The following is a 22,009-nucleotide window of genomic DNA, read 5'->3' on the forward strand; positions in this document are numbered from 1 at the left end:
ATCTTTTCATCAATGTCTACCCACCAACAGACCCATGATCATGAACAACTACTTTCTTCGTATCTTGGCATAACTTTTGCTATCTTTCTACAACAATCACTCTCTTTAATCCCATCTTGTTCAAAGCCACAACAATTCACTATCCAAAAAGCTATTACAAGCTCAAGAACACATCATTCAGCTTTACTCACGAAGAAAAGAGGATTCAAAGGCCAATGCAAGGGTTGTTGAGATATTCGCCGGCCACCGGCATACGTGGCAGCAGGAGGAGAAGCGTATGCTCCAAAAGATCAATGATAATGTTGAAGAGATTGCCAGTTTGAAGGCTAACATTGAGGATCTTGAAATTATGGTTTGTGAGTTGAAGAAGACGAATCGGGTTTCGGATAATGATGGTGGTGGTGTTGTGGGAGATTGTTATATGGAAAGAAGGTTTCATAATGTGGATGATTTGGTGTCTGTTTATGATGGGCATAAGGTTTCCGAGTCTCGGTTTCGGAAGTTTTTAGCAGAAAGATCAAATCTTTGGCAGGTTTGTTGAATCTTGTTATATTACTTTGTGTTAATGTAGCATGTTTATTGATAAGTATATTTATATTGAAAGATAAAGTCTTTATGAAACACCGGGTGGTGTGTTGGATGTACATAGATATTTATATTGTTAGTTGTGTGTTTAGATGATGAATAACTGTTCTTCAGTTTAGTGGTGGTTGGTTTCAATCAATTGCAGTTTTTGGATTATAGATGAAAGTTGGACCACTTTATTAATGGAAACTAGTGCCGATGAATGTGTCGTATTTTTGACTTTTTATGACCCAAACTGAATTCATGAGCCGGTTTAGTTGAACTTCTTTAGTTCTTTTACGATCCTTGTGGTAGTTAAAGCGGTTAGATTGTTAAAATATTGTGTTAGTTGTTAGGTAATGCTTAAATCCAAGTTAAGTCAAATTGTGCTGAAATGTTGAAAGTGGCGAGATTATTTTTTATTACACTAAAAGCCAAAAGATTTGTAGATTTGTTTGGCTACATCGTTTCTATGCGCATACACTCTTTTGGTTCTCAAAAAAGTTGAATTTAAACTTTGGAAGTCAAACCGAGTATGCTGTTAAGATTTCCCATGCGCCAAAGAACTTAATAAGATAATCTTGAATGCTTCTCTACGATTTAGAACGTTATGATATGTTTGTAAACCATACTTTGATCACCAATATGAATCTTTTGCATGGTGTGCGGTATGAATCTGTTGAACCAGTTCATGATTTTAAGCATTACGTGACAAGGTACACGTGTTTCTGAAAGCATGTGTCTTTTGAAAGATTGAAACTAAAATGGTTATTTATTGGTTAGGAGAGAGTCCCCTCGGAAGGTGGATGGTGATTCATCGGATGTTTCTGCAAAACTGAAACTTGTTGAGCAAGAGCTTCAAAATTTGGAAAATATCGGTGCAAATGATTTGTCAAACGTTCCATCATCAATGAAGAGACAGGCAAAAAGATATCAAGATCTTGCTAGAAAAATTGATGATCTGTGCAAAAGAATGGTACCAACTCAACTCTATTTTCTTGCTAATTGATATATATATATATATACATATGTATATACATATGTATATACATATGGTTGTTGGTTGGGAACATTTTAGAATTTCTAAACAATTTAAGAACTTCAAGAACTCCTACCAAACAATAATTAATATTTATTTTACATACTTAATATTGAGGGTAGTTTCGTCATTTATGTAATTTTTTGTATTAAATAAATAAAATGATTGTTTGTTAGGAGTTCTTGAAGTTCTTAAATATTTTTTTGGAGTTCTGAAGATATTTATTTCCTGTATGTGTATGTACAATTAGTGATGCAAATTTTTAGTGTTTCTGAGAAACAGTTATTGGTTCCAAATGTCAGCAGGTTGCGAAACAACGCGGATATGAAGTTTAGAACACGCAGGCAAACCGAGTTCTTGCTGGAAGCATTGCGACTTCAGCAGCGGGCATCAGAAACAGGGCAGAAATTGATAGCATTACAGACAGAAACAGGGACCGGGCATAGTTATGGGGACGATCTGTTAAAGGGGCGGGCGCGACTGGCCACTAGACTCTCATTGAATTCCATAAAAAACAATTTCAGGGATATTCAGAGAAATTTAGAGATATGGTTAGCAAGAATTATTGGAGATGCTGAAGGGATTTTGGCAAGAGACGGTAGTTCGCGTGTAAACGAGTATTATATATCTCGATATCCTTTTGTTTAACAAGAAAGATTTTGAGGTTTTTTTTAGTTTTGACTAATTTGGTTATGTACATGCTCTTTTGGCCTAATTGATGACTGTGTTTAAAACAATAGCAGATTGTTGACCTACCTTTTGCATGCAAAGCTGGTGAATTAGTTATGGATACTCTGTATAATATTTTTAATTTTACAACATAAAGATTTTAAAACAAACTAACTTCACATGCAAAACTTGTGTTTTTAAAGGCTTTTTTTAGCTATAAAACCAGCAAATCTTGAGATGCTTGAGTCTAAATAGAAAGTTCATGATATGCAAAATGAAACAAGCCTGAATTTGTCAGTTTTGATGAAACATTTGTTTGATATTTGTGTTTAGATGTTTATTAAACAGTCTGATACATCAACCAATTTGAAATTATTATAGAAACATAGAAAGTATATTCGTGTTGACCTCGTCAACTCGTTTAACCTACAACTAATCACCGAAACATTTACGATCTTCACAACATGTTTGACTCGCTTAGATGAATGAGTTACTCATATTATGCTCAGATTGTACGATTTTTTAAGTGTGTTCAAGACACGTTATGTTTAGGTTACACGATTTTTTTAGGTGCGTTCAAGTTAGGATTGCTAGTTTACTATAGATTTGGACATTTGGTTTAAAGAAAACAAAGCAAAATGTGCACAAAACAAAACAAAGTCTAGCTAAAATCCAACAATTTCATTTCCAATCAAATACCATATCCATAACTGGACCTAGTATACTTTAGGATCACATTACATAGAAGTCACCAACAACTTAAACATAAAACATTCATATTCATACTGCATAATATTAGCTTTAGCTCAAGCGGTGGCCGCAGCACCATCAGCTTCAATCAATTGTTTCACCTTGGTGATATAGTCGGTCATCGCTTCCTCCTTGGATTTCGCTGCAAACCGCAAACACATCAAATACAACAACTTGGCATTTTCAAATATTATGTAATAAGTCCACATGTTCCAACAATAACAATACCTTCAACTGCCTTCCAGGCATCCCATTTAGCCTTCCCTTTCAAGTCAAATATGCCCGGACGAGCTGCAAATCCAACAACATAACTATTAATAATCACATCACATCACATCACAAACAAATTAAAGATTCATTAATAATTATAAAGATCCATACTTGTGTTGACTGGACCAACTGTGGCTTGCTTGAACAAGCCATAGAGAATGTGTATTTATTTATTTATCAACCAAAGAAACAAAATGTGTATTTAAATAGCATTTTTTTTAAATGTTTACTTAAAATCCAGTAGATTTCTCTATTTAATAAACATCACCTGACGATATTTTCAACCAACAAAATTCTTTTATGCTTGAAAGTTCTAGGAGGAAGCATAAATAAAATCTCAGCATAAGTAAAAAAAGAGAGAGAACCTCGTCAAGATGCCTAAAATATCCGGTTGGTCCAACAATTTTTTTCCATAAAATTTGGGGTCTCGACAGGATATTGACATGTGGCGTGACCTGATTGGTTGAAAATTTAGTCGGGTGATGATTATTAAGTAGGCTGGTCGAGTGGATTTGGTATGAAAATTTTGAGAAAACCTCGTTTAAATGGACAAATTATTTATTTTGACCCGTTAAATGGACATTTTGGTAGTCCCCCCTTATATTTATATACTAGGTGGTGATATCTTAGTTTCAATAAAGTTGTCTTTTTTTAAAAATAATAAATGGGAGTTCTTGATCGAATTTTGTTATGTGTTGATTATTTCTCCTTATATTTCCCTATCTACTATCTCGTTAATTATTCAATAATAATACATTGAAAGATTTTCTGTCTTAATGACACATGTTCTACGTACAATGACATAGAAAATTAGCTGCCACAATATATTTGAATATATGAAACAATGAATATCAAACTGTTTTAACCTCATATGAAATAATCAAATCCATTGTTTGATCATTTTTAAGTTTGGTTTAAATTAAGCTCTTTACGAGTCAAGCTCGAATAGCTTAACCTACACACAATACAATGATCATTTTTAAGTTTGGTTTAAATTAAGCTCTTTACGAGTCAAACTCGAGTAGCTTAACCTACACACAATACAGTGATCATTTTTAAGTTTGGTTTAAATTTAGCTCTTTACGAGTCAAGCTCGAGTAACTTAACCCACACACAAAATGATAAATATTTCAGCTATGATTTGTTGTTGTTATTGCTAATATGTATTCATTTTTCTTTTTTAATTGAAGTATATTCTTAAATAAAATACTTTTATATGATAGTAATTCTTTTGCACTATTTTAATATATCAATAGTCAATAAACTTAAGACAAGTCAAAATATAATGTAAAATAACATAAATGACTTCTTGATTGTATAACATGCCGTGGTTTTCTCGTATAATATAACATGGTTCTTCGTTAGCTTAGTTTTATAACATAAAACAGGAAAAGTAACAAAATGTGCATTTTGATCATGGTAATCTTCATAATGTCCTTACATATCTTATCGGTTTCATTATATTCAACTCAAAATCAATCGGGCTGTCTTTTTTTTTCTTCTAACCAAATGATTGAAGTACATTTGTCAAGAATGTTTCCCGTCGGCGCCTTGTTTTCTGACCCACCCAACAAAAGTCGGGTGGACTTTTCTAGGCGCCTGCTAAATTTTTCTAGGCGCCGTCTAGTTGGTTTTTTTTGTTAAGTCGATTTTTTGTTGTGGTAACTCTTTAATAAGATCATTTGAGAAATTGGGTTGTTTTATGGGTTTAAGATAACTACCTAGTCGTAAATTTGATAACTTCAAATACTTTGATAAATTTTGTGCCCTCTTATGTCCATCCGCCTCTGGACAAGTCTACACATTTAACATTTAAATATCAAAATTTAAAATATAATAAGAAAAATTCAAAATTTAAAAAACCTGGCACCGCCTGAAACATTTTTGCTAGGAGGGTCAGAAAACGAGGCGTCGACAGGAAACATTCTTGACAGGTGTCACACGATCATTGGGCTAGAAACAGAAAGACGGATCGAATTGGCTTTGAGTTGAATATAATAAAACCGGTGGGATTTGTATAGCCATTTTAACTTTTAAGAATTACCATAGTTAACATGGATATTTTTGTCATTTTTCCCGTATAATAATAACATAACATAAGATGGTTTCTAGGTTCTCCAGGCTATTTGAAACCGACATTGCATGAGGGTGTAATTGTCAAATGCTGTAAACATGAGGGTTATCTGGAGATTAAAGAATAAAGAATGAAACAACTAAGCATATTCTGGTTATAAACTTATAATTGCGTGCATATGGCGCAACACATGTGGTTGGTTGCCAACTTGCCATCCCGCCAAATTAAGGCTTTTATAGGGATCTTGTATAGTGCCATATCATTGTGGTGAATTAGGATGTCATATAATTCAGAAAATCAAATTAGCCTTATGATATATGATTATAAATTAAAATAAAATTCGTTTACAAATGATTCTTATACATTATCTATACTTAGAAAAAAAATTGTTTTTCTCTTATGTTTTTATATTCATGACACAAGAGGCCGCTTTAGATCATCCTCTAAAAGACGGTCATATTGACTTTTTACTTGATTTTGTTTGATTATGTTTGTCACATCACACACCGAATCAAACCATAAACTCAATGTAAGCGTTACCGGTACCAATCTCATCCCTAATAGAGGGTAGAGATGGCAACAAACGAGCCGGCACTAAAATACCTAAAAAGAGAGACATTGACCACACAAGATCCAACCTCCATCATACACATGTCACATATTCGTGAAATACCCACTACACTCACGGTTAAAAAGTATTGGCTTTACTATGTCAAAAGACATTTTGAAAATTCGGCTCCTTCACAACGCTAACTTTGACAATTCGACCCTTTCATGAATCACACTCAGCAAATTTAGCTTCTTCAAAGATCACTTGAACACATATAAAAAGAAGTTATGCCTATTTTCGCAAACTTGGTAGTCCACATGCCTATTTTGGTGACTTTCCTTTAAATTAAAGATATAATATAAGTAATGTATAGTAGTAAAAACGGAATACGGGATACTCCATTTTTAACAAAAAACGAACCTTGTTTTGTTAAGAATTATTAGAATACTTGAAGTGAAAATCATTGTAAGATGCACATTATAAACACTACCAATTACCATTAATTGTAAGGTCAAGTGATAGAGAATTGACATTCTGAAGCTCTTAAAGTAGACTTAGAACTTGATGCGCATCTTTTGAAGAGGATAGACAAATATCCGCCTTCTCCAAAGAGAAAACCATCTTTAACAAGTTGGAAACAACAAAAACCTTTGTAGAGCAGGGATACAAGGCCAGGTGCAAAAATACCGACATTAAATGTGTATCCCAAATAAATCATTTATAGTGAGATTATTGAGTTAAGGTGCAATGATATTGAAAACCTTCACACTCCCGTACAACACCATCTCTGATAATCTTTAAAATTTCGGGACCCAGAACGAGTAAAAAAAGCATCTAAAATCACACTTTTAATTATGTAATAAGTAATTTAAAAATTCTACAAATCGGGTTTCATTTCAAAATCCCATATGGACCAAAGCAAAATAATAATAATAATAATAATAATAATAATAATAATAATAATAATAATAATGATAATAATAATAATAATAATAATAATAATAATAATAATAATAAGTTACTAAAATGGTCAACTTAAAACACAAAGGACATTCTTTTTTCTATAAATAACAAAATTAAAAATTAAATAGAACCTTTAACTCTATAGTTTAGCATTCTTTTCATTACATCAATTATTTTGTAGGCTTTTATTTTAAAATAAAATTATATATAAAATATATAATTTTTTAAATAGTTATGGGCCTCTTATTAGGAGATTGGTCCTTGGTTGGCCACCCTTCTCATCCCCCTTTAGGCCGGCTCTACTTCCATAAACATTCTCAAGTGAAAGATTAGAGAGTAAAGGACGACAAATACTTAAACCCCTGAATCTCTTCGTATAACAACCTTTTAAGGTGAGATTCTTTAAGTTTGCAAATCCGGACAAAAAACCAATGCACTTGTCAATATTTTTATCACAACTTAAGTATACATAATGAAGCTGGAAACTCCGTAGATATTGTTTTAAAGAGAAATAAAAAGTAATATTTCTTGAACAAGCATGCAATATTCAGTTATTGGATACTGCGAGAGAATGTATACTTCATAATTTGTTCGACAAACAAATCATTATCCTCCCCATGAAAACTAAGCTTGGAAAAAGGCCCTTCTATTTGATTATTGCGATTAGAGAAGACATGTGTAACAAAATTTAAGAATCTCGGATAGCTATATGTATCCTCCTTTGAGAAATTGGGATAAGTGAAGTTCAAACAAACCTCCATATTTAGATGACAAAATACTCATTTGAGAGCCTGTTTGATGTCAATAAAATAGAGGATTTGTGGATAACATCATTAGGCAAGCTGCTTAGCCTATCATCGTGACATCATTTATATTGATCACTAGCTTTTATTCATCGTATTATGGAGTTGTTTTACATTATTCGTTTCTAATATTTATATATTTGTTTGAATTTTTAAAATTTATTTATCATAAGAAAGTTAATAATGCAATTAGGATTTGATAATAAAAGAGTTTCACAAATAAATGAGATGTTACAACCTGTATTAAAAGCTATCTGGCTTTGGTGAGACTCATGACCCGCTTATTTATTTTACTATAAATTGTTTCTTAATTATAAATAATATATTTTAAAAAATAAGATATTAATTTTTAGTATATCTCTATTTTATAGGAATTTTCATATCTAATATTTGGTGAGATTAATTTTTAATTTAATGAGATGTTATAACCCGTTTAAAGAATATATGGGTTTGGTGACACTCATACTCATGAATTCGGGTCAAATGCATGAGAAGCATTCATTTACAAATAAATCAATCTGGCGACTTGAGAAAAAGTAGGGAGCAACCAAAAAGCTTTTAAAACTTTCGTTTATATATATTATAAGATTTTATTTTTACCAGTTCTAGAATCTATTCTCTCCACACGACCAAAAGGCAAAAGGTGCAATTTGATCTAGCGCAACAATCACGACAAGTGAAAAATCTATTAATACACGTGGTTACATAAAAACGCCTATGAAGATTTAAACGGTGTGTCTATTAACCCATCTTGATGGGTATACATAAATCTTTCTCAATATTATACATTCAACTAATCAAGTATTGGTTAAAGTGTATGCATTGGCTTTCTAGTAGACATAAGGTTGGCTATAGTGAACAAATAAGATTTTATCACACAACAAATTATCACATAAGAATCAAGATCGGTCATATAAATGAATTAACAACTCGACCGGTTATCACTATGAATAAAAACACACACAAACTCAACGTGCAAAGGAAGAAAGTTTAAACACCTCATGCAGGCTATTGATCGGTGGGCAGATGAAAGCCAGACGGCGTCAGGCAGAGCTAATTGGCGTGGAGCAGTCGTGGAGACAATTTAATTAATACGGATAAAATGACTTAATTATATTACAATAAGTGAAATGAGGTAGCACAACTCGTCTCGTAGCGACGGGACAGTGATGCAAACATGTCGATATTGATCATGAGAGTTACTGTAATTACAATAAACGCGAAGAATAAATTAGCAGTAAACACCCATAATAGTATTGACACTCGTACAACTTAAGATAAAAATACGTATTTAAAATGACATGTATCAGTTGGTAAAACGCGCACGGTTTGACAGGGATTCACTTTGTATCGGGTTAAGTCACTAGAATTAAACCTATAAATAAATTCGGCAATGCTCAAATACAAAGAAACATAATTACAAAAAAGAGAAAAATGCATACACGTTACGGTGATGAACCGACACATGTTCGGTCAGTATTAATAAGAACGATACTAAATCGTAAACATCAATTAATGAATTAGTAATAAACAAATAATAATAATAATAATAATAATAACAATAACACTTGCATGTCTCTCATTTACAACCAACTTTCACGCCTCTCTATTTCTCTCTCAACATCTTCGTCTCCACTCTAAAGTCTAAATCCATAGCTTCAAGGTAATTCACTTTAACTTAGAGCGTAGTATAGCATTGAATCGTTTAATAAGTTATTTCATTTAGTCATTATGCATATACGATTTATTGATCTTCATTGATTCCTATATGTATAGATGTACGATTGATTCATATTCATTGATTCACAGTTTTCGTACGTTCATGCAAATACGATTGTTTAATATCATTATTCAAGGATCTGATGTTAATTGTGAGAACATTTGTATGGATCTGGGTATAATATCCTTTATGGAGATTTTTGACCTTCAAAATAAAGTAGATGACATCATAGTCAGATCTAGTTAAAACCATCCCAGATCCGGAGGCTTTGACTGTCCAAACCAGGTAGGTTTTTTTGAAAGGGTTTTCAGATTTATTTCACCCTCTTGTTCTTCCAAGAAACAGATCTAGAAAGTAAAAAAAGAGACTTGAATATGAGGTTCGTTTTCATGTCTCACGGATGACGCCAATGAAAAAACAGAAAATCCCACCTCGTCTGGGTCGGATGGATGTTCTCCGGTTTTGAACACGAACGAATCCGCACCTCGATCTTCTACTCTTGTTGCTCAAGACCTGCCATGGAAAACGGAGGGGTGGAGGTGACTGCTAAGAGTTTCCTCTTTTTTACAAACACAAAAATGTGATGGAAGCCAAGAGAGGATCCTTTCAAATGAGAGATAGAGATCCTTTATATAGAGACTTTATGGCCACCATTATAAAACCCTAATCTTTAGTGAGCCAATCCCGATTAGGGGTTACCTCCACAACCCCCGGGTCATTGGGCCTTGGTTAGTAAACAAATGATAACATAACAAATATAACACGTAATGTAATAAGTAAAGGGTCATATTTGCTATCCGAGACATCTGGTGCTGCATATATATTTACTAGATGATACCAATGAAAGTGTTCCGCATTTAACAGAAAGGGTTAAATTGAACATTGAGTATGAACGGGAAGTGCTTTTGAAGCAAATACCAAAGCTATTAGGAAACACGAAAGTATTTTTGGGAGCAAGCAGATTATCCCCAAGGAAAATTAATGGATGAAGTGCCTTCATGGACTGCACTTAGAGCATCATCTCCAATGATGAGTTTTTTAACGACTTTAAAAAAAAGGATGAATCCATTCTTAAAAAGAAGGGTATACAAGTAAATGACAAGTCAACAGGAGAAGATGAACCCATTTTTAAAGAAGGGTAAGAAAATAAATATGAAGTCCACATGAGAACGATGGTAAGCAAAAAACCTTCTTTTTCTTTTTCTTTTTTGTTATAATTTATTTATTACACTCACTATATATTTATATGTTATGGGGTATAGCCGAGGCTACCGAGCCGAGCCCGAACTCGGCTCGTTTTGACTCAAAAGGGCTCGAGCTTGGTTCGTTTTGAACACTTTTTCTTAAACTTGAGCTTGACTTGTGAGTTGTTTATTCAAGCTTCGGCTCAATCGGCTCGTTTATTATTTATTAATTAATTTTTATAAATTTTTTTACTATATTCATATGTTTTTAGAAAAACCTTAAACAAGTTCAAGCTCGGCTCTAGTTCGTTTAGTACCTTAAACAAGCCAAAACTTGGCTCGAGCTCGATTGTGAAGCGTAAACTTAATACATATATATATATATATATATAAGTCCTCCAAAGAGGTAAAACTTAATAATATACAAGAATCTTTAAGGCTCAACGAGCCTAAACAACCTTCCCATATAAGGCTCGAGTTTGGGATCGATAACTAAATGAGCTATATTTGAGGTTTGGGCTCGGCTCGAGCTCGAAAGAGCTCGACCCATTTCAAGTTTGTCATCAATCCGAGCTCGAGTTCCTCACGAGTAGCTTGGATCATTTGCGCCCCTTATTAAGTGTTACGTTAAATAATTATGTATGTATGAACTAGGGTTCGTCGTGTGGAGTTGATCATCCTAGAAACACTCAAACTGCATTTCATTGAAACTGAGTTGGAGAAAATAGTAACAAGAAAGGAGCTTTGAGAAGTAGTGCATGGTAAGATAAGAGGTGATACAAGGCTAATAGATCATGTCATTTCACGTGTAATAGATATGGATAATACACCTTGTGGTAATTCCGGTACAAGAAAGGGTTAAATCGGTCGTATAAATTAATACTAGTAATAATATGTTGTATACTAAATTTGTACATATCAAATTGTGATTAGTAGAGAGAAGAAACGTTAAAAATTGGTTACAAACTAATTGATGTGTCATTTTCACTCCGATCGTCCTTTTTATACAACTAGACTATAACAAAAGACCCCTACCCTCGAACTAATTAAAGAATTACAACATAATCCCAACATCAATTATTACCGTAACAATAACACTCCCCCCCCCCCCCCCCCCCCAATCCCCAACCCAACCAAGATGATTCTTGACTGCAAATATCAAGTTTCTAAGTAAAATCAATATATTAAAAAGTAAAAAAAAAAACAAAATTTAAGAACAAAGTTGGTACTTGGTAAAGAGGATTACAGAACAACGGTGGAAGAGTGTCCGAAGAGGTTTGAACAACTCTGATACCATTGACATGTACAAAATTGAGAGACAAAATTAGAGACAAGGAAAGTTAACAAACCTGGTACGAATTGTGGTTGTTAGAGAGAAGAAACGTTTAAAATTGGTTACAAACTAATTGATGTGTCATTTTCACTCTGATCGTCCTTTTTGTACAACTAGACTATAACAATAGACTCCTATCCTCGAACTAATTCAAGAATTACAACATAGTCCCGACATTAATTATTACTGCAACAATAACCCCCCACCCCACCAAGATGTTTCTTGACTGCAAGTATCAAATTGCTAAGTAAAATCAATATATTAAAAGGTCAAAAAAACAAAATTTAAGAACCAAGTTGGCACTTGGTAAAGAGAATTACAGAACAAAAAAGGTTTGAACAACTCTAATACCATTTATATGTACGAAATTGAGAGACAGAATTAGAGAGAAGAAATGCTAATAAACTCGTACAAACCAATCGATGTGTCATTCTCATTCCGATCATCCTTTTTGTACAACTAGACTATCATAAAAGACCCCTCATACTATTCAAGAATTACAATATAGCCCCTACACTATTTATTATCATAACACATATATATATATATGTGTATATATATATTCAATTAAAAAAAGGTTAAAAAATTATGAAATTAACTTTTTTTAATCGGAATGTATTCTACATGTATTTCTAAGCAAAAAGTCCAAAAACATTTATGTTAAAACTAAATTTTTACATGTGAAATCGAGATTTATATTATTTTTTTACATGAATTCCCTAGTTTCCCATTTTTAAAGTTCTCTCTTGAACTTGCCCATATATAGAAAGGAGATCAAGAAATAACTCCTCCTTAAAGAGAGAAATAATATATAAATATTTTTAATTTAATTAAAAAAAACTTTAAAATTTTCAACCTTCTTATAAGTTGTTATTAACTAGAAAAATATATAAAAATAAAAAATAATAAAAAAAACACTTGTAATAGTGTGTATTTTTTATGTGGAATAGTGTTGAATAACATAGACGCAATTGTTTGTATTGTATATATGTAATAGTGTTATATTAAATGCCAAAAAAAGAAAAAATGATACAATGCATATGTGCAGTAGTGTTATCTTACATATATGCATTAGTGTGCATTGTATACTTGAAATAGTGTTGTATTTGCATATATTTAATAATGTGAATTGTATAACGTAATTGTGTTGTATTATATGCAATAGAACACTATTGTATATATATAATAAACATTATTGTATATATGCATTACATCGCCAGTTTTATTTATTCATTTTTTAGAAACAATATCAACTTGTTAGAAAGATAAATATAAAAAAAATTAGAAATTTTTTAAAAATAATTATTTATTAGTTCTTTAGTTATTTCTTTAAGAAGATTTCTCTCTAGATTACACCCATATATATATATATATATATATATATATATATAGAGAGAGAGAGAGAGAGATATTTTGAGGATCTTGATGAGTTGTAAGAACTTTAAGAACTTAATATAACTTTAAAAACTTAATATGAACCATACATTTAATTAAATGAGTATGGAATATGTGCTGAGAATAAACCTGATTAAAAATTAATCAGGATAGAGAATAAAATAATTTTATAATTACACAAGTTTAAATGTTAGTTACACATGTGTAATAAGTCGATTCGGTGTGTAAAAAAATACTGTAATTTTTTTACGTTACTTACACTTACGTATTACATATGTGTAAAAACAAATTCAAAAAAAAAATTGTTACGTTGAGTTCTTTCGAGTTCTTAAAAATCAAAGTAGTTTTTAAAAGAAATCAAACACACACATATACATACATATATATATATATATATGTGTGTGTGTGTGTGTGTATAAAACAAAATTTAAGAACAAGGTTAGTACGGAGAATTAGAGAACTAGGGTGGGAGAGTTGCTCGAACCTTTGTTCGAAGAGGTTTGAACCAATGACGAATCTTGAACATCTAGTACGGGTGGGCTGAAATTCACGAGAACCAATTTTTTTCTTACATCTAAGGGCCTGTTCAGTTGGCAGGAATCTAAGGGATTTTGATGGAATTGGAATTCAAATTCCATTCCTTGGCATGTTTGGTATGTTAATGGTTGGAATTGGAATTTGTTTAAAATCCCACCAAATCCTTTACATGTGGGAATTCAAAATCCATCGATAAATGGATGGAAAGTTTAAAAATCCTTGGAATGTCAGGCAAGTTACCAAATAACCCTTCCCCAATCATAAAAAAAGTTCGTCTCTTTCATCCAACCTCAATTCTCATCTTCATCAGAAATCTGATCCAATTGAACAGCCATTAACGCCGACACCAACCTTTCCTCTGACTCTCCACCTCCACCACAAACTCCTACGTATCGTCGGGTCCACCATTACAAGCGACCAATCGATTTTGTGAAGTTCTTCGTGAATCTCGCCGGAGGATTTTGTGGCTCTTGAATACCTCCACGGCGTTGGATTGTGTACCGCGATTTGAAGTCGGGGAATATTTTGAATCTGGAAGACGGTCTGTCGGATTTTGACTTGTGTTTCAGTTCCGGCGTCGTGCAGATACTTGATAAAATTCCGGCGACGAGAAGCAAGAAACGTCAAAGCCGTTGTTGTAGTTGTTACGGTGGTTAACTGGTTATGCTAATCGGCATATGCATACAGAGGAGGAAATGGTGACTCAGTTAGTGCAGATCTATATGAGTGACAATTTGATTTTGGATTATTATTTATATTTTTTAATTTTAAAGGGTGAATTTGTCTTTTTAATGTAAATTAAATTACAATTCCATAGATTAACGTAACTACCGAACACATCACGGGTTTTTAATGGATTCTTCCAATTCCAATTCAAAATCCAATTCCAATTCTAATTCCAATTCCAATTCCAATAAATTCCACGAACCAAACGCCCCCTAAGTTTCGGGTCGAAAATCCGGTTCGGGTCAAACAATAAAACTCTATATTCAATCATTCACCTAAAACACTAAATTCAATCAATCTAATATCGTTCTTACACACAATCAATCAATTTTTTAAACAAACAAAAACAAGATGCGAGGAGAAGAGTGAGTACCTAAAAAAGAATCACAAATCAGCTCGGTGACCTTTAAGCTCTTTAAACTTATCAATTACTGATGTCAAATAAAAACATTCAACAAATTCTTTTTCGATTTAACCTAACACATATCACCACAACAAATATATACAAATTTAACCTAACATAGTAACATTTATGAGTTATGACATATCACCGCAATCCACATATTCCTCAAATTAACCTAACCTACAAAATTGAAGGAAAAAAAAACTAAATGGAGAAATGCAAGTGCCAAACTTGGTCTGTTAAATTCGCAAATTGTCCCTGCTTCCGAGTGCCTCAACGCCGAACCTCAATTGCCGAGTGTTGACTATTTCTGTTCGATTAATCGATTCCAAGACCAGCAGCAGCGCCCAGTTGTTTGTTTTGTTTGATAAATTCAATCAACAGATTACATATTAGATGTTAGATGTTAGGGTTCAGTTTTGGGCTTGGCTAATTGGCTTGATGTTTAAAAAATATTTATTTGGGCTTGGGCTTTATTTTTAGTCTTTCGTTATCCTTGCGTTTATTTCGTAAACGGTTTTCGTTCTTCAGGTTTAAACGGACTTCTTTTTAAAAATATTAAGGGTAGGCCTGACTCAAATACTATAATTGGCCATACTCAAATAATGTGACTAGGCCGGACTCAATATATATATATATTGGATTTTTCGGTAAAAATACACTACTAAACGAAAACGATGGTTGGGCCACGGCCCATTTGGACCAAAGATAGGACCACCCCTGGTTTGAACAACTCTAATACAATTGATATGCACCAAATTGATAGAGAAAATTATAAAAAGATACGTTTAGAAATTGGTCATAAACTAATCGATGTCTCATTCTCATTTCATATCGTCCTTTTTGCAACTAGACTATTACGAAAGACCCTCATGCAATTCAAGAATATAGTCCCTTCACTATATATTACTATAACATGATTGAAGTAAACAACCTCTCACTATGCTCCAAAGTTTTACTCACTGTAGCATAGTCGTCAAAAACCTTTTCCCAATTTCCTCAACTCCTAATGAGCTGCTAGGTGTAGCATAGTCGTCAAAAACCTTTTTCCAATTTCCTCAACTCCTAACGAGCTGCTAGGCGCCTATAAAACACATTTAACTTGGGCAGGCCAAAAAAAGCTATGTAGGGTGAATAATACAATTTTTTTTATAATTAATTGTATAGTAACATCTTTTAAAAAAAATATTAGTTTTTAATACTCTCAACTTTCACCCGTTGGATGATAACACTCTCAACTTTTGATTTGCTACCCACCACTCTCAACTTCACCCCATTTTCTTGTACCACTCCCCGTCTAATGAAACACTAACCTCGTTAGTGCTTTGGACAACAAATGTCATTTAAATTAGTAGAATGGGTGAAAAAGAAATTTATTTTGTTTAACATATAACCAAATTTGCCTCCACCACACACTAGATCAAGCACCACAACTCCACCGACGGTTTCAAATACGCCTCGTTTAGCCGCTCTTCCACTGCTGTCTCCCACACCAGAATTGACGGCTTCCTCATCATCCTCCGGCTACTCTTCTTATTCAAGTTACGACAATCCCAATTTTCATTTCTTTTTCAACTGTTGTTAAACATGGCTGCTTGGTGCGGAAAGAAATCATCAACCTAGAACAAATATCTGCACCAAAATCAAGACAAAGGTTTAAAAGACACTTTGATTATCAATAATAAAAAAAGATAAAAAGCATAACAAGAGCTTTTATAAGGTGTCTTTTACACCGTCGGCCGGAGGCTCAAATTCTACATATTGATTTTCGGGTTTTTATTCGGATCCTATAGGGATTTCGTTGCCGGTGAGTTTTTTTAGGGTGATGGGTCGATCTTCACGGGTTTGCTCCCGGATCTGGTCGGTTTCTTACAGTGGAGACTCTTCAGTTTCGTCTTATGTAGTTGGAGGGTGATGAGGGAGACATTGATTTTGATGAGGGAGACAGTGGCGAGTTGTTGGATGAGCGGCTGAGCTATCATATTTGAAGCTAGCAGTGGAATGGTGGTGCTTGATCTAGTGTGGAGTGAAGGCAAATTTTGATGTTAAACAAAATAAATATATTTCTTTTTCACCCCCTCAACTAATTTGAATGCCATTTGTTGTCCAGAACACTAACGAGGTTAGTGTTTCGTTAGACGGGGAGTGATACAAGAAAATATGGTGAAAGTATAGAGTGGTGGGTAACAAATCGAAAGTTGGGAGTGTTATCATCCAACGAGTGAAAGTTAAGAAAATATGGTGAAAGTTAACAAATCGAAAGTTGGGAGGGTGTAATTGTCAAATGCTGTAAACATGAGGGTTATCTGGAGATTAAAGAATAAAGAATGAAACAACTAAGCATATTCTGGTTATAAACTTATAATTGCGTGCATATGGCGCAACACATGTGGTTGGTTGCCAACTTGCCATCCCGCCAAATTAAGGCTTTTATAGGGATCTTGTAACCATTATGGTGTGAATTGGTATGTCATATAATTCAGAAAATCAAAACAGCCTTACAATATATGATTATAAATAAAAAAATAATCGTTTACAAGATATAAATGATTCCTATACATTATCTACACTTAAGAAAATATTTATTTTTCTCTTATGTTTTTATATTCATGACACAAGAGGCCGCTTTAGATAATCCTATAGAAGACGGTCATATTGACTTTTTACCTGATTTTGTTTGATTATGTTTGTCATATCACACACCAAATCAAACCATAAACTCAACGTAAGCGTTACCGGTACCAAGCTTATCCCTAATAGATGGTAGAGATGGCAACAAACGAGCCGGCACTAAAATACCTAAAAAAGAGAGACGTGAACCACGTAAGATCCAACCTCCATCATACATATGTCACCTACTCATGAAATACCCACTACACTCACGGCTAAAAAGTGTTGGCTTTATTATGTCGGCATTATTAAAAATTCGGCTCCTTCACAACGCTAACTCTGACAATTCAACCCTTTCACAAACCACACATCAAATTTAGCTTCTTCAAAGATCACTTGAACACATATAAAAGAAGTTATGCCTATTTTCACAAGCTTGGTAGTCCACATGCCTATTTGGTGACTTTCCTTTAAATTAAAGATAAATAAGTAATGTATATTGTATAGTAGTAAAAATTGAATACGGAATACTCCATTTTTAACAAAAAAAAAAAAATGAACCTTGTTTTGTTAACAATTATTAGAATACTAGAAGTGAAAATCATTGTAAGATGCACAATGTAAACACTACCAATTACCAATAATTTCAAGGTTAAGTGAAAGAGAATTGACATTATAAAGCTTTTAAAGTAGACTTAGAACTTGATGCGCATCTTTTGGAGAGGATAGACAAATATCTGCCTTCTCCAAAGAAAAAACCATCTTTAAAAAGTTGGAAACAACAAGAACCTTTGCAGAGCACGAATATAAGGTCAGGTGCAAAATACATTGAAGGTGTATCCCAAAAAAATCATTTATAGTAAGATTATTGAGTTGAGGTGTAATGATATTGAAAACCTTCGCACTCTCGTACAACGCCGTCTCCGATAATCACTTAAAATTTCGGGACCCAGAACAAGTAAAAAAAGCATCTAAAATCACGCTTTTAATTATGTGATAAATAATTTTAAAATTCTACAAATCAGGTTGTATTTCAAAATCCCATATGGGCCAAAGCAAAATAATAATAATAATAATAATAATAATAATAATACCAAAAAGTTACTAAAATGGTCAACATAAAACACGAAGGACAATTTTTTACTATAAATAACAAAAATAAAAATTAAACACGACTTTTAACTATATAGTCTATCATTCTTTCTGTTGCATGAATTATTTTGTACGCTTTTGTTTTAAAACAAAATTATATATAAAATATATAACTCCTTAAATAGTTATGAGTCTATTATTAGGAGACTAGGCATTAATTGGTCACCCTTCTCTCTGCTTCCATAAACACTTTCAAGTGAAAGATTAGAGAGTAGAGGACGACAAATACTTAAATCCCTTAATCTCTTCGTATAACAACCTATTAAGGTGAGATTCTTTAAGTTTGCAAACTCGGACAAAAAACCAATGCATGCACTTATCAGTATTTTTATCACAACTTAAATAGACATAACGAAGCTTGAAACTCCGTAGATCTTGTTTTAAAGATAGATAAAAAGTAATATTTCTTGAACAAGCATGCAATATTCAGTTATTCGATATTGCGAGAGAATGTATACTTCATAATTTGTTCGACAAACACATCAATATCCTCCCTATGAAAGCTAAGCTATAGTTAAAAAACTAGTTAGAAATAACAAAAGTAATTACAATGAAAATAATAAAAAGGAACAATCGCATGTCCATCATTCGCAACAAACTTTCCTGCTACTATCGTTCTCTCCTCTTCACTCCTCCATAGCCTTCCTTCTAGGTTTGTTTTGTTTAATATCTTACGTCGGTATTGATAATTTCCATATAATAATAACAATTACATTGGTAATCGGTTTTCTACCGACTCGTAATAGCGTAATAACCGTTAGTGACCGTAATACTACGGCTCCAGCAACATGTGGCAACGGATGGTGTTTACACCACCGCCTCGCCGTTAGGTTTAGACGGAAAACTAATGCATTGTTGTTGTTTCTATTAATCGTGTTCCTGAAGTTGTTTTTGTATAAAGTTGATTGTTCTTTGATGATAGGTATCAAAACTTGGAGCTGAAAATGGAAAGTTCCAGAAATAATGATTACAAGGTTTTATTTTTTATTTTTAAAGTTCATTCTTATAAACTGCATTAAAGTTGGCACATTTTACGAGATAAGAAGCAGCATTCTGCCTCTTAGATATGAGTTCAGAACTAGAAGTGTTGTTATGGTATAATTCAAGTTAAGTTAATTAAGTACAGTTAGTATGTTTATGCTCTTATTTAATTAATATGTTCTTGATGATTTAGGTATCTGCAATGACACTCAAGACGGTTAAGCTTTCCTATCCGGGACGTTGGGTGATACATGTTACTTACTAGATGATACAAATAAAAGCGTACCGGATTTAACAGAATCGACTAAATTGAAGATTAAATCTGCACCTAAGGTGCTTTTCAAACAAGTACCAACTCACGAGGACACGAGGTAGCTGTTAGAAAACATGAGAAATATTTTTGGTTGCGGGGTGATTGTCCTAAAAATGTAACAGACCATCGTCTTAAAAGAAATTTAATGAATAAACTGCCGTCATGACCTGCACTTGGTGACTTGAAAAAGATGGATAAATCCACTCATGAAAAGAAAGGTAAAACAAGTAACTGATAAGTCAACAGGAGAAGATGTATTCACTTTTAAACAAAAGGGTAAAAAGGTTGAACGATGGTCAAATGCCAGGTAAGCAAAAACCTTCTTCTCTTTTTAATTAATTTATTACACTCATTATATATAATAAATAGTTGTACTGATTATGGGGTGTAGCCGAGCCGAATTCAGGCTTGGTTCATTTTTACTTACAAGGCTTGAGCTTGAGCTTGGCTTGTTATAACTTACAAGGACTTATGCTTGACTTGTTTGACTTACAAGTTCAGCTTGTGTCAAACTCTTTTTATGTTTGAACTTGGCTTGTGAGTTGTTTCTACAAGCTCGGGCTTGACTCGTTTATTATTTATTAGTTAAATTTTATACATTTAATATTATATTATATATTTTGAGGAAAACGTTACATAATTGGTGTTATACCTGTTTACGTGATATTGATTCATAATTTTTATTTTATAGACGAGACGGAAAATTCATGGATCCATTAGACATGGAGGCGACTGGCCAAGACGTAAGCTCTCTTTACATGTGTCATAATATAGGTCAAATGCATTTGATCATAATTAGTTTATATCCAGATTTTAATTAAAATATTATTATATAAATTTGAAGGAAATTGAAGAGAATTCATACTATGAATTGCATAACCATGAGTTACTGCCCAACACCTATCCGCTACTCAAAAGAATCCGTATAGTTAAGGTCATATATAATTAATAGTTATAGTTATTTTATTTAGACAAATTTCACCTAATCATTTAGGATAATTCTCACAGGTTACCCTTAAGTATCCGATTTAAAAAGCTATTGAGACCTATGTTAAGATACCAGTGAGAAATGTTGATAGTGTTTTTGCTAATATGTTTTTCATAATAATACCTGAAAATGACAGCTCCGGCAACCGTGGCGGCGGAGAGAGTTACATCGCCGCCTTGCCGGACGAATATGTTTTTCATAATAATAGCAGTAACGTAATAAATCTTTTCACTGGACTCGTTATGCTGTAATAACTGTGGTTAGTGACCGGTAAATGACACCGGAATCCATGGCAGCGGAGAGACTTTCATCGTCACGAACATAATTTCCATAATAATTACAATAACATTGGTAAACCAACTCAAGAGTTAGCTATTAGGAAACGCGAAAAAGTATTTTTGGGTGTGTGCAGATTATCTCTAAGGAAAATTAATGGATGATATGCCTTCATGGACTGCACTTAGATGCTGTTTGTGTTTTTGAAAAATGTCTGCGCGGCCTCTTTTGTCTACGCCGTGCAGATAACGCACATACATTGCTATTTGCAGACTGTTTGTTTATACGGAAACGTTTCATAAAAAAAATATGCGTAATCTCTTCTTAATGCAGACTTGGTCCATCCACTTCTGAGATCTTATAAGGTCTGCAGAAGGTTAGTTGGGTTTTTACAAGATTATCAAAGTCCAAATAAACCCTTTTATTAGGAAAACGCAGCGGAATTAAGTTTTAAATCTTGTTTACGGAATACACATAAATCCGCTTATGTTAAACCCAATCCAGGATCCATATACAATTATTATGCTATCAAACACAACCATAGAGTGTTTTAAAATATACCTTTAAGTCTTAGAAACCCCGAAGAGGATGAATGGTTTGAATGACGAGTCTTCAATGTAGAAAACCTCAAGCTTGTATACCCGAACAAGCCTTCAACAAACACCAAGTTGCTAGGATTCGTACACTTTGCAATCCTTTTGTTCTTACA

The 22,009-nt window shown here is 33.2% G+C and overlaps 1 protein-coding gene and 1 long non-coding RNA gene across 2 annotated transcripts; one reads left to right on the forward strand and one right to left on the reverse strand.

Moving 5' to 3' along the window:
* The first annotated feature begins 1,209 nt into the window (after nt 1–1,209).
* LOC143599986 (uncharacterized) lies at nt 1,210–2,251 on the forward strand. The gene is made up of 3 exons (XM_077077799.1): nt 1,210–1,280; nt 1,348–1,540; nt 1,886–2,251. Exons 1-3 carry the CDS (start codon nt 1,210–1,212, stop codon nt 2,249–2,251), a joined length of 630 nt encoding a protein of 209 aa, XP_076933914.1.
* A 683-nt stretch (nt 2,252–2,934) lies between these two features.
* LOC143599985 (uncharacterized) lies at nt 2,935–3,453 on the reverse strand. Its single transcript, XR_013147396.1, has 3 exons — nt 3,404–3,453; nt 3,251–3,313; nt 2,935–3,164 (listed from the first exon to the last, which is right to left on the reverse strand). It is a non-coding gene; the product is annotated as an uncharacterized LOC143599985 (long non-coding RNA).
* Nucleotides 3,454–22,009: the final 18,556 nt, after the last annotated feature.

The sequence above is a fragment of the Bidens hawaiensis genome, unplaced genomic scaffold, assembly GCF_021521415.1.
Source record: "Bidens hawaiensis isolate Kalapana, Puna unplaced genomic scaffold, B.hawaiensis_p1.1 tig00053165_1, whole genome shotgun sequence".
NCBI classification, from domain to species: Eukaryota; Viridiplantae; Streptophyta; class Magnoliopsida; order Asterales; family Asteraceae; genus Bidens; species Bidens hawaiensis.

Coding starts and splice junctions, on each gene's coding strand:
- LOC143599986 (XM_077077799.1), top strand. CDS start 1,210: ATGAATCTTTTGCATGGTGTGCGGTATGAATCTGTTGAACCAGTTCAT. Junction 1,281..1,347: donor TTTAAGCATTACGTGACAAG/GTACACGTGTTT, acceptor TTTATTGGTTAG/GAGAGAGTCCCCTCGGAAGG. Junction 1,541..1,885: donor ATGATCTGTGCAAAAGAATG/GTACCAACTCAA, acceptor TCTGAGAAACAG/TTATTGGTTCCAAATGTCAG.